The sequence below is a fragment of the Callorhinchus milii genome, unplaced genomic scaffold (genome assembly GCF_018977255.1).
Source record: "Callorhinchus milii isolate IMCB2004 unplaced genomic scaffold, IMCB_Cmil_1.0 Scaffold5, whole genome shotgun sequence".
Lineage (NCBI taxonomy): Eukaryota > Metazoa > Chordata > Chondrichthyes > Chimaeriformes > Callorhinchidae > Callorhinchus > Callorhinchus milii.
The window spans coordinates 15,256,415-15,269,556 of NW_024704746.1; the positions used below are offsets into that span (position 1 = coordinate 15,256,415).

Genomic DNA, 13,142 nt, shown 5'->3' on the forward strand with positions numbered 1-13,142 from the left:
GTAATTTCAGTGACTATGTAAAATTAAACTTCTTTTAATTAAAAAGGTAAATCGCACTGCAAAATTGCCCCAAAAAGGCAGAGAACAATATTCAGAGAAACTCAAATCAGTCATACAGTGGATAAATAATAGTTCTTTATCTGAAATCTTTGTTTTTTTGTTTGTTTTCTGATGTCAAACATTTATTCCATTAAATAAAAGATCTTATATCACAGTAGGTTATAATCATAGTAACCCCTATGAAATTACATATAAATTATCCATCCCACAAAATAACATGTAGCTGAAGAGCTACATTGCAATAATATCACTATTTCTAGGATCCACTTGTGAAAATGTAAAGGCATAGTCTCACAGTTTTGGTGAATTTCTTGTGATCTTCAAGGTGAAGGATATCAATGTTGTGAAATGGTTTGATTAATAAATGTGCACAAAAGAATGTTATTTACTCTTTTTTTTGTTCCCCTGCCATTTCTGATTGCAGTTCTGCCAGACAGTCCCAATTTCCCTTACCGACGCTTTGATCGTCTGCCCCCCATTCACCAATTTTCTATTGAGAGTGACACAGATCTGTCCGAAACAGCTGAGCTTTTTGAGGAATACACGGTGTTTGACCCAACCAAACCCCGGCCACGGATCATACTAGTAATAGGTAACCTTCAGCAATATCAAACATCACTATGATGAGCGTCATGTTATTTTATGCAATAAAGTCTTAAAATATGTTTGAAAATATGTTTAATATTGTATCAGACTTTTCATTTCATTTCTAATCTTGATTTCATTTCTAATCTCTCCAGCAGCTACTAGTTATAGTGAGTCAAATTATTTGTCATTTCTTTAGATCCAATTCTTTATAAATTCCAGATACATTTTAGAATTAAAATATGACTCACATTGATAGCTTTTCTAACGGGAAGAAGGTATTTTTAATTGTCATTGGGTGTCCAGTGTATGTAAGGAGGACCTGCTGTTGACCGTTGTACATTATGTACAGAAATAGTTGGACACATCCTTTCAAATTTTTAGACTTCTAAGAAGTCCACATTCAGGCCAAACTGTTTTTACTTATGTATTTTGTCCATAAAATATTATCTACACTGGTCTATGTAAAAATCATCTGACATGAGATAATAATAATAATAATAATAATCCTTGCATTTGATATAGCGCTTTTCACGTCTTCTCAACGTCTCAAAGCACTTCACAGAATATACTGTAAAATGAATTGACCGTATATTTGTGGGCGAAACACGGCAGCCACACGGCAGCCAATTGCACACAGCAGTGTCCCACAAACAGTTGTGGATTGAAAATGACCAATTTATTATTGTTTTTGTTTTGGAGGGATTATTATTAGGCGTGTGGAGTAAGGAAACTTGCCCAAGGTTTCACCCTGCCTGGAATTGAACCCAGGTGTCTCGCTTGCAAGGCGAGTGCTCTAACCACTGAGCTACAGGACTCCTTGAAATAGTCTCGAAATACAGCAGAGATAATGCAGTTAAACTTACTCTTTTCCTCTTTTAGGTGGACCTGGCAGTGGGAAAGGCACTCAGAGCTTGAAAATAGCTGATCGTTATGGATTTGAGTACATTTCAGTGGGAGAGTTGCTGAGAAGAAAAATGATCCAAAATACCACCAGTAACAGGAAATGGAGTTTGATTGCGAAAATTATAACCAATGGAGAATTAGCACCGCAGGTAAAAATAACTACTACTAAATCTAATGTAATATTGTATAAGCAATGGCAAATTGTTTTGCTAAGCACTTGAGCTCCTTATAAGCTTTTCATTTCTCCTGAGCGCTGCAGTCCACAAACATGTATCAATCAACTTTCATCTAGATAAATTCTAGTTTAAATCCTAATGCATACTCAAGATAGAAAACCATATGTGCTGCAGTGACCCAATTCAAATTCTTTGGCAAGCACATTCTCCATAAAGTGGGTTTACCTTAACACTGCTTTGCCAATGTCTTTAAAACAGCTTCTTTTTCTCAGTGGATTTGAATGATCGTGATTTACACTGCAGCACTATTATTTGAACATAAGAACATAAGAAATAGGAGCAGGAGTAGTGCAATTTGTTTCTTTGAAACTATATCTTAAATTGTGCTGAAATGTTGCAAGTTATTGCAATAACTATGTGTTAAAACTAAATTCAAATATTCAGTCTATGTACGTGTCAGAAATGAATTAAAATATCTGTATAATATTAACAGAACCTCAATAAATGTACTCCAAAATGACAAATATTGGTCATGTTGTTCAACTGTATAAGACTATATTGTATCAGCTAAACATTTACCATTCCCAAGTTCAAACTGAAAACATTTACATGTAACAACTTAAGAATTGTTTTATGTACATTTAAAGCAACATGCAATAATAATATCTCAGAAGATACATTTCTTTTGAAGGAAACAACAATTACTGAGATCAAGCATCGTTTAATGGAGCTCCCTGATGCCCAAGGTATTGTCATTGATGGATTTCCAAGAGATGTTGCTCAAGCGCTGTCCTTTGAGGACCAGGTATGGACCCTTTTCTGTTTAAAGCTGATGTGATTATTTAAATATCGAACGTCCACCACTTGCTTTCTGAATATTTGGTAGAAATTAAATACGTGAATGCTGGAAATCTAAAATAAAAATAGGAATTTATTAAAATCCACAAGTCAATCACTACCTGAAAGAGAAAGATAGTTTACTGTTTCGAGCATAATTCTTCATCAAAAAGGAAACTCAGTTATAGGTTTACTATATCAGGATGAGCCCTCAGGGTTCAGTAACATGAAAATGCCACTGTATGATGTTATATACTTGTCATATAACATCATGTAAAATATCAGTAATTTATTGCATATTCACTTGTAATTCACTTATAATTCCTCACTTACTTGTGTTAAATAAAACTAATGGCACGTTCAAAATCCCCCAAAAAATTTATCTTAAGATAAGGAAGATGATTACAAAATCTTACTAATGCATTTGTGACCTTTCTCAATACATAACAATAAAAGTAAAATAAATTGGTTTATAATCTTGATCTTAGCATGTTTTACCCTAGTTGCTCCTATCTGTTATCAAATTTCTTATTCATTGAATGTATAATAACTTGTATCTGAACATTTGTGGTTGAATGATCTGAGGAATATGTATTGCTGGTCGCTTCTAGGCAATTTGTAGAAACTGTAATCTAAAATGAACATTTTGATAAAACTAGTTATGAGTTTATCGGTAATCAACTTATTATTATGGGAAGCAGATTGTTTAGTTCATGTGACAAAGATACAGGACGACCTCTGCTTCTGATGGGTTTTCAGAAAATGAGCATTTATGGGGTCAATTGAACCTTGTATTCATATGGATCACAAAGCAGTAATCTAAACAGAGTGGTTTTAGATCACATTGTGAACCGTGCGAGAAAAAGCATGCTATCTAAACTTGAATATTAAATCCTAACCTTGAAGTCAGCCCCTATTAATTATTTTTTTAAAAATCCAATTTTCTGTGTGGAGTTCTGCGTTTTGGTCCTGTCTTAAACAGCTGTTTAAGTGTTCTCAATGTTCTTGATATGTCGTAATGTGCCCAGAAGAAATCTGATGGCATCTGGCACATCATTAATGCAGGATTATGGAGAAACACAGCCAATGTTCAATTCACTGCCAGATACCTAATTTTAATCTGTGAAGGTATAATTAAAATAAAGAGAAATCCTTTCAGTAGTCAGTACTTCACGTCAGTAACACTGCAAGTAATCTCAACACTGAAATTTCTCAGATAAATTATGAAATAATAAAACAAGAGATATCAACTTGATTATCTGCGAAAAAAACATTCTCTTAAGAACTTTATTCAGTAATCTCAATCATCCACTAAATCACTGCTGGAAATATTTCAAATTATAATAACTTGCAATTGTTGCAATTGGGTTCCGTGGATTGAGTTAAGAAAAATCTATTTTAAATTGAGTTCAGGTTATTCTGACAATTATGATAATGTTTTGTACAGTTCTACAAATCTCTTCTTGTTCGTTAGGAACCTATTTAAGATATTTTCTACCCCCAGGCCCCCCCCCAACCCCAGCCAAGATATATAAAATGAAATAAAATGAAAATAAAATATAAAAAACATTTATATTTTCCTCATTCCTCTTTATAGTGGCTTTGGTCTAAATGAAACATCAGACGTCATTTACTGAGGAAGTCACATTTATTGTTCTCTAGAGCGCCATTGACTATGAGTAAAAAGGCAACGTTGTGAAAGTTATTCTCAGGCAATGTAAATATGAGCTGTGCGTGCTGATCAATTGCTCCAAAGCCACTGCATACTGGACTATGTTGGCTCATAAACCTGATTCAGATGGTCTCTCTAATCTTTCTCTCTAGATCTGTGTGCCAGATTTAGTGGTCTTCCTAGCGTGTGCAAATCACAGATTGAAAGAACGTCTGGAAAAGCGGGCGGAGCAGCAGGGGAGGCCTGATGATAATCCCAAAGCCACCCAGAGACGATTGACCACTTTCAAACAGAACACGATTCCACTCGTCAAATACTTCCAGGAGAGGAGCTTGATCGTCACAGTAAGTGCTAACTCCTCAACGCTCTCGTCTTGGAAGAATGAGCAAGATTAGGACATTTTGTTTCTTGAACTAATTTGAAAATAAATTGTGTGGTGTATGCTGCTGTTATCAGCTCATTTGCTCAAACATATAATGAAATGCGGATGGAAATGAGTGAAATAAATTCGTTTAAACTATTGCTGCTTGAATACGGAACAGTTTAATAGTTTATTTTGCATTTCATAATGCGATCAATTGCCACCTTGTAAATATAATATGCAGTGTGGACCATAGAGAATGCTAACATCTCATCAGTAAAACCTACCAAAAGGTTTTGAAATCAATAAACGGATTAATTATTGAAATTCATTAAAATTCATAAATGCAACTAAGGATTCAAGAAATTTAAGATACCCAGTTCACTGCTACTATTTAAATACCTTCAGCATTTTCACTGCAATACAATCAGCTCATTTCAACACCAATAACAACTTGAATTCATATAGCGCCCTTAATGCAGTCTAGTGTTTTGGAGCATTTAACAGTGGCAGAGCCTGATGCTGAGCCGGGGAGTCAGGGAGAGGTGACCGAAGAGGAAGGTGTTTCGGGGTCATCTAAAAATGAGGAAGGAGGGGCAAAGCGGAGGGAGCGAGGGAGAGAGTGTTCCAAAGGTGCGGGCAGGGGTGGCTGAAAGCACGGCTACTGATAGTTGAGCAAAAGGTTACGTGGGACAAGCAGGAAACCGGAACCAGACGAGCAGAGGAGAGTATTGGAGTGCAGAGTAAGCAGGTCAGAGAGCTAGGCAGGTACGAGGGCATGAAATAATTTGTAGACAAGTGTGAGGATCTTGAAGTCGATCCATTCTGTGATGCCTGGCAAGGACATGTGTGATGGGGCTGCAGAGCTTAGAATTTTACTCACCACACAGTTGCAAGATCCACCAGCTGCTGCATAAAACTCTGGATAAGATTTGTGGGTCTGAGCAGTAATCCAAACACAATGATTACTGCTCGGCTTGTCAGTTAATCAATAGCAATAGGAAAGAAAGAAGGCGTTTCACTGATGAAAATTACTGAAGTAAATTGAAAAGTATAATTATTCCCGTTCAGTGTGATGGAAAACAATAAACAATGCCAACGGTGCTATTGCTTCATGTCTTTGAATGTGAATATGGGTAGTATATATTGTAGAGGTATGTGGAGTTACAAAACAGACTTTAAACCTGAACAATGTACTTGTGACTAATAAAAATAGAAGAAGACCCCTTGAACATTTAGAGATAAAATATTATAAATACAATAAAGAGGAGATGTAATAAGGTCAGATATATTGTTGGCATTGCATCTGTCCTGCAGAACAATGAGATTTATTGAAACAATTTGAATATTCATTAAACCAATAAGCAAGCAGACTAACTAAAAAATAAATGTAATATGATTGGACAGTTGACCTTTAAAGCAGAAGCTTTGTTTAAAACTACTTCTAATAAATAATAAGTCACCTCCTGGTGAAGAGGACTGTTCTTATTATCAGTAGAGCAATTAAATAGGTGCTCTTCCCAGCAAATTGTTACCTTTTACATATAGATCACTGCATAAAATCAATAATGGGATTCTTTGAAAACAAGTTTATTTATCGGAGTAAATAAAACCAAGAGCATGATTGTAAATGTTATAGACATTCCCTAATATGTCTAGTCAGATCACAGAAGGCCAGAGATGTCATGGCACACAATATTCCGCGACAGGAATAATGATTCTGGTGCTATGAGTCTCAGTTAAATATTTTTAGAAATTGTTTTGAAAATATTACCATCAGTGATACATTGGTGATGTATTAAAACATTCCAGCATCAGGAAAATATCATTCAAAATGTAAAGTTCGGTATCATCTTTCTCTCTGGTGTCCTGGCAAAATTCCCCTAAATAAAATTGGCTATTCACTTCAAGGATGCTGTTCACTTGGCTACTGTGGTCGCCTGCAAAATATACAATCACTGTATATCGCGTGAAGTGCTTTGAGACGTCCTCCTGACATGAAAGGTGCTATATCAAATCCAAGTATTATGATAATTATTCTTTATTAACGTTTAAACCCATTTGGTACAAAAGCATCTTATTCTGCAGCAAACCATAACATTTCCCATCTCTGTTGAAAGAAGTTCAATCAGCAACAATTGTAGCAAAGTTGTAAAAATATTTCTCCGTCGAACAAAATAATATTGAAAGATTTAACCCAACATCATCGGTGTTTCCAGTGCTGGCAGAGTAAGTCTATTTTCTGATATGAATTGGCCGGTTAATGAAGGTCAAAAGACACTACAGTATTTACATTTTCCCATCCAGTTTTAGACATTTAGGACTGTTATTTGAAGCTATTTCAGTACCAATATTAGACATTTTCCATTCCCCCTCTCAGTGGTTGAATTAAGATAAACAGGGTTCATGGCAACTTACAGTTTGAGTTTATCTTGATTTATTACCAGGGTTCACATCCGCTGTACCCTGAGAAATGTCATCAACGTGATGGCGGACATGATATTAAATGTTTCCAGCATTTACGCAATCTTGTTTTCTTTATACCAGATTACTCACCATAATGCTTTATGACAGTATTGCAAAAAGGTCTGCTGCATAGCGCATAGGAACAGTACTGTGGAGATGCTACAATTTGCTTTGGAGTATTTCCAGAACACTGGAATTATCAACAATAAGGCCCTTCTAAAGGAAGGAAGGAAGGAAGGGCCAAAGGAAATGAGTTGAAAACAGCCTTCAATGTAATTTACAGAAACCATTTGAAGGTTTATGGTTAACAATGTCTCTGGCTCATAGTTTGATTTCCCAGCTTTGTCTTCGTCACGTTAGCTTTCTTTCCTGTCTCCAAATTATCTGCTGGCGTTCGTGTTTGTGTCTTTGCTGAAGTGCTCCTAAGTCACAGGGGTTTGCCTTCGACAAGTACAGAGCATTGAGAAGCAAAGTTCAATGTTGAGGGAGAAAAATATTCTTGATGCAGTGAATGGGATCAGGCCCATTGGTTCCTTCTGGCTTTCCAAAATTTTTTTAAAATCATTCCACCTTAACTGATTTTGCATTCCCAAATGACTCACTTTTTATAGATAGCCATTTTCCAATTAAGTTTGCAACTTCAAATTGCATTCTTAACAATCCAGATCCTTAGTCTGCAGTTTTCAGTTGTTCCGCTCCAGTGGAGAGTTTCCTGTTGTGCTTCATGAAGGGTAGACTGATTTGTGTTCTCTGAAGGGAATTTCATTTGCTTTCCTGTTCAATGTATTTCTACATGGTACTATTCACAAACGTAAACCTACTACTAAAGAGTTTCCTTTCATTTATTTTGAGCAGTTTGGTTCACATTCATTTCAAGTTCTTAATAAGTTAACAATATAACTGGTTAGAGAGAATTTATGACTGAAACCTCTTGCTCAAGTGTCCTTCAGCTGCAGTCGCGTATGGAAAGTATTTATTTTTCTTACTACCTTCAAAGTGATAGCTTTCTTTTTCATACCTTGTTGTGATCGGCTAAACAGTTCCTATTTCCTAACATTAGCTGGGTCATGCTCACTTTACTATTGACTTCAATAATGATCTTAGCTGCTGGTACTTTTATTCAAGCTGATCACCTCGCCAATTATTGTTCACCAGTTAAAGCAACTGGGAATTCAGTAGTTGAGTTTCACCAGGTTTGCTGACGCAAGCAGCATTGGGCGCACAAGGATTCTGCTCTTTCAGTTGAATCCACCAGTTTAATTACCTCCTGTGTAGATTTTCATACTGTGGTTTGACAAGTTGAATAATGTCTGTGTGTTTAACAACCTTTAAAGTTCTTGACTCCTGTGTATTGATGCTTTTTATTTTGACTAAATGGTTTGATACTGCAGCATAGACTTAAAGGCATCCACTTCCCACAACAATTAAAGGCACAGAATTTCGGCAACCTCAAATTAGTTTAATCAATTAAGCAATAATTATCTGTTGTTCAATTTAATATTTAAATTATGAACAAGTCTGGAATTTCCATGTATGGGTGGGATGCATGGAACTCTCAGTTTGGGTTGGATATTCTTAAGCCTGGTGATGGGTTTCCGCATGTGTCAGTCACTTGGCTGACCTAAAAATGTTTTTAGGATAAATAAAATCAATGGTTTCTGCATTCATAAACCTCTGCTTGTTTTTCCCAATACAAAATAATCCTTAACAGAACTAGTGCAATGTTCCTTCACTTCTGGAACCATGCTATGACTTGATAGAGAAACATAAATAAAACACACAATGTGCTATAAGTATCACTTGTCTATACATTATTTTATAAGGAAATTAGATAATGCTGAAAAAAGAATAATATTCAAGGGTTTGGGGAGAGAGCAGGAAAGACGGATTAGACAAGGTTGTCTGGGCGATGCTTCATGTACAGATCTAGTGGTGCTTGCATTTCAGAGTAAACTGGAGTGCTTACTGTCTGCAGCCATTATAATCTGGTTCACAAATATTCTATTCAGCTGCTTGAGCAGAGTCTGAACCAAAGGAGTCAGACTATTGCCAGTAGGCAAGTGTGTATGCGGTATTCATGTGTGTTTTGAAGTTAAGAAGTCATGATGTCCAACAAATTCTGTAACATTATGTTAGAGTTGACACAATGCAAATGTAGCGTGAAACCACTGCTTTGAGTGGGTCCAGCTCATTCGGCACAGTTGGGAGTGTTACTGCAACGGCAGGACTACATAAAATTTTCAGTGTTGCAATTGTAATTAGAGTAATGTTAATGCAGCACTAACATTCAAGTACAATGGAGGGTTAGCTTTAATCTTGGCTAGGCTATCTAGCAGAGAGGTAAATTCACAAGGAGGTCATTTTGCACACTTTGCAGTAAGTCAACTGAGACGCTAACACAGCCAACCTCCTCAGGGAAGTGCATGTGATGACATTTCCTTTCTCAATGTACATGACTTGCCTTAGGGCAGAGAAATAATAGAAAAAAAACGACAAGGTAGAGTAACTTTAAAATTCAGCATTTTTTCCTATGATATTATTACCTGTTTCTGTAGATTTAATAGATGAATCAATTCAGAAATATAGGCTGTTTAGCTAAAGAAAGCCTGATCGTTTCCTTCACAATGAATATAAAATGCAAGCACATAATGCAAAATTATTTATTACAGAAATAAAAGCGTTTATTATTTTTAAAAAATAAGACATCAAAAACACAACAAGCATAATATCGGATTTGTTTGTAAAATGTAAACAAAAAATTAAAATTGAGGATCATTTCAAAACTGTGCTCATCTATTATAAAAGATAAAAGCAATATCAACCAACAGCTAACAAATTCACCAAAAGATGTCCTCTATAAAATGGTTTCCTACACAGGTCATTCAATTCCACTACACTTCTTTGTTATTGAATTGCACCTGCAATTGTAATTGGTTGGGTGGGAGTTAAAAGATGACAAATCAGGTATGGAATCATGACAATAATCCTTGTTTGATGCATTTGATGATCTCAGTTTGGACATCATATAATTTATGTTGGTACTGCTGCAGGTGTCTACACCATTTCACCATTTTATGATCCAGAATAAAATTGTTTTTCACTTTATGTTTGGTAAATGGTAACATTATATTTTCAGTAATGTTTCTGAACTGAACAAGATTATCAGAAGATTGCTCATTTTATAGTGGCTAAATAATTAAGAAATTATGAATGAAATTTGATTCAAGTTTTGCATATTTCTATCATTTGAATCACTTGTGAAGTATAATTGGTTAATCACTGGCAGTCAGATATTAAAATTGGAGCAGTACTACCCACATCGATAAATATTACTTAATCAAAAACATTTACTGTCTATTGAAAGGTAAAATATTCTTGTATTTTTATTCTATAAAGGAAAAACACTTATGTTTATTTAGCACGCAGAAAAGTAAAAGTTTCTCCAAATAATCCACTTATATAAAGCTGAAGCACTGCAATGACATTTAGCTCTCCAATGAATTGCTATAAAGGGCAATGGCTTGGAACAGAAAAATGTCTATCATATAGTAGTTAATAGGCTTTCTTCACTCTGCTTTTTCTCATTGAAACTGTGACATAAATGTTGTAGTTGTCTCGGGGGAACACAAGCTGAACTGCAGCGCTCAGGTGGAAACTAAATTTAGCAGCAGCTGGGAATACTGTATGCTGCTCTGTTGAAACTCCCAGAGGTTTACATAATAATAATCTTTGCATTTAACATAGCATGCAGGTAAAAACACAATAACTGTTTGCAAAGCTTCCTGTATTGCAAAGCAACTTAACCAACACAAAGCAGAATGCAGAGTTAATATAAAAATAATCTCTGCTAAACTGTGAAGTGTAAGAATTTTGCTCCTGTATGTGCTCCTGTATAATCCTTATGTAAGTCTAATGATATTGGTTACCTCTTCCTACTGTTAATTTAATGTTATTCAGTGAAGATTATACCTGTGGATGAATCAGCTAGGCACCATGTGTATCTTTATCAACCTCAAACTAGTTTTGCTGTAAGTGCAAATTTACATATCACATACGACTGATACACAACCTGTGCAAACTAAACCAATCTTAACGGCTATCAACATGATTTGTTTTCTGATTTTAAACCCAGCTTGATGCAGACAGGGATGAAGAGGAGGTTTTCTATGATATAGCTGTGACTGTTGACAACAAGCTCTTTCCCACTAAGGAACCAGTAGCAGGTGAGCCACAAGCTATGTATGTATATTTTCTATTCATGTGGGAATATGGTAAGTGGAAATGCCGGTGACAAGAACATTGGTGACAACACTAAGTCGGATGTGTCAACAACACTAACATAACCCTGAGAGGTCATGCAAAAATCTATGAAATGCTAATGTTATTTTACAGCTTCTTATATGTGCCTGATAGAAGTGTTCCTCACACGTATCCTGGTAACTGCTACTGCATTGCAAATCAAGTGTCTCTGCCAGTAGACTTTTAGACCTCCATAAACAGTAAAACCTACAGCACCAGTATATAAAAAAAATCCAAACAGCTTAAGAACATGAGAACACAATAATTGTTAGATGAAAGTAGACCACGGTTCATCCAGTTCGCCTTCCACCAACCTGGTAGTTGCATGCACACGTCATGTCCCAAACTATATATTTCCTAAAAGAAATTTATTTAATTTGCTTTTGAAAGAATCAACATTTTCTGATCACACCATCTTCCAAGGGAGCCTGTTCCACTTACAACTCGCTCACTCAAATAGTGTTTCAGCAGGTCTGCTTTGAATTTCCCCCCCTTCAATTGCAGGCGATGTTCTCTGGTTCCAGTGTTCTGGGCAATATAACACAGCTTATCATGATCTACGTTATCCAGTCCCTTTAGAATCTTAAAAAACACAAGCATATCGTCTCTCAACCTTCTTTTTCCACCTTCATCAGGATGAATAGATTTCTGTACAGATGTAAACACCAGTGATTTGAGTTCATTCTTTGAAATACAAAGGACAATGTTTCTATGTTGTGGCACATTGGAGCAGAACATTCAGTGTCAGGGCACTGGGGATCATTGGCTCCAATCCTTTTTAATGATTACAAATGCTCTGCTACGGTGATACCCCCAATATTAGGTCAGATTCTGAAGATCAGTTAATTACATTCTGCTGTACCTTTTTTTTGCCGATTCATATCCTGTTCTGAAATACAATACCATTTCTATCATAATAATATAAGTCTTGCCTTTGATATAGTGCTTTTCATGTCTTCTAGATGTCTCAAAGCGCTTCACAGAATATGCTGTAAAGTGAATTGACCGCATATTTGTGGGCGAAACGCAGCAGCCAATTGCGCACAGCAGTATCCACAATCAGTCATGGATTGAAAATGACCAATTTATTACTGTTTCTTTTGTTTTGGAGGGATTATTATTAGGCGTGTGGAGTAAGGAAACTCGCCCCAGGTTTCGTCCTGCCTGGAATTGAACCCAGGTGTCTCGCTTGCAAGGCGTGTGCTCTAACCACTGAGCTTCAGGACTCCACAGATTCATCTAATCTTCATAGACTATTAGTGTCCCTCTCTATATTATTCCATGACTTTGAAATAGAAATGGAAACATCATAGGCATTGTATACCTCTGCACAAATCACCAATTTCATAATCAGCACATTCAAGGGACAGGTTAAAGTACAAAGGAGTCTCAGAATCGTTGACGAAATGATTGAAATCATTGTGTGGGGCAGTTTCACTAAAAATTCAGAACATTCTTCACAAAGCTTGTCAAGTGTTATACATCCAATTGTAAATCGCTGTAAGGAAAGCTGTTGATGTTTAAAAGATGTAAGAAGATTTGTATAATACAAAGTTTTCTTTTGTCTTTTTTTCTAAAAAGACATCAGTTGTGAAATGGAACTGTGAACATTTCATGAAAGTAGAGCTTTCAGTCAGAGCTATAGAAATTCAATGATGCTTTCTTTTCAAAAGATACATCTTCCCACATCAAAATTATTCAACTTCAATGGGAATGTCATCTCAAACTAGTATAAAAAAGTGAAAAACAATTTAATCCCCCCCAAAATTGTCCGAGCTTA

At 35.9% G+C, this 13,142-nt stretch overlaps 1 protein-coding gene across 1 annotated transcript in view; it reads left to right on the forward strand.

Moving 5' to 3' along the window:
- The window catches only part of ak5 (adenylate kinase 5), a 35,462-nt gene that overhangs the window by 5,095 nt on the left and 17,225 nt on the right, over positions 1–13,142 (forward strand). Inside the window, exons 3-7 of the mRNA XM_007887262.2 lie at positions 485–652; positions 1,528–1,700; positions 2,419–2,532; positions 4,389–4,580; positions 11,196–11,286. Coding sequence (XP_007885453.2) covers positions 485–652; positions 1,528–1,700; positions 2,419–2,532; positions 4,389–4,580; positions 11,196–11,286 — 738 coding nt within the window. The remainder of the gene's footprint in view (positions 1–484; positions 653–1,527; positions 1,701–2,418; positions 2,533–4,388; positions 4,581–11,195; positions 11,287–13,142) is intronic.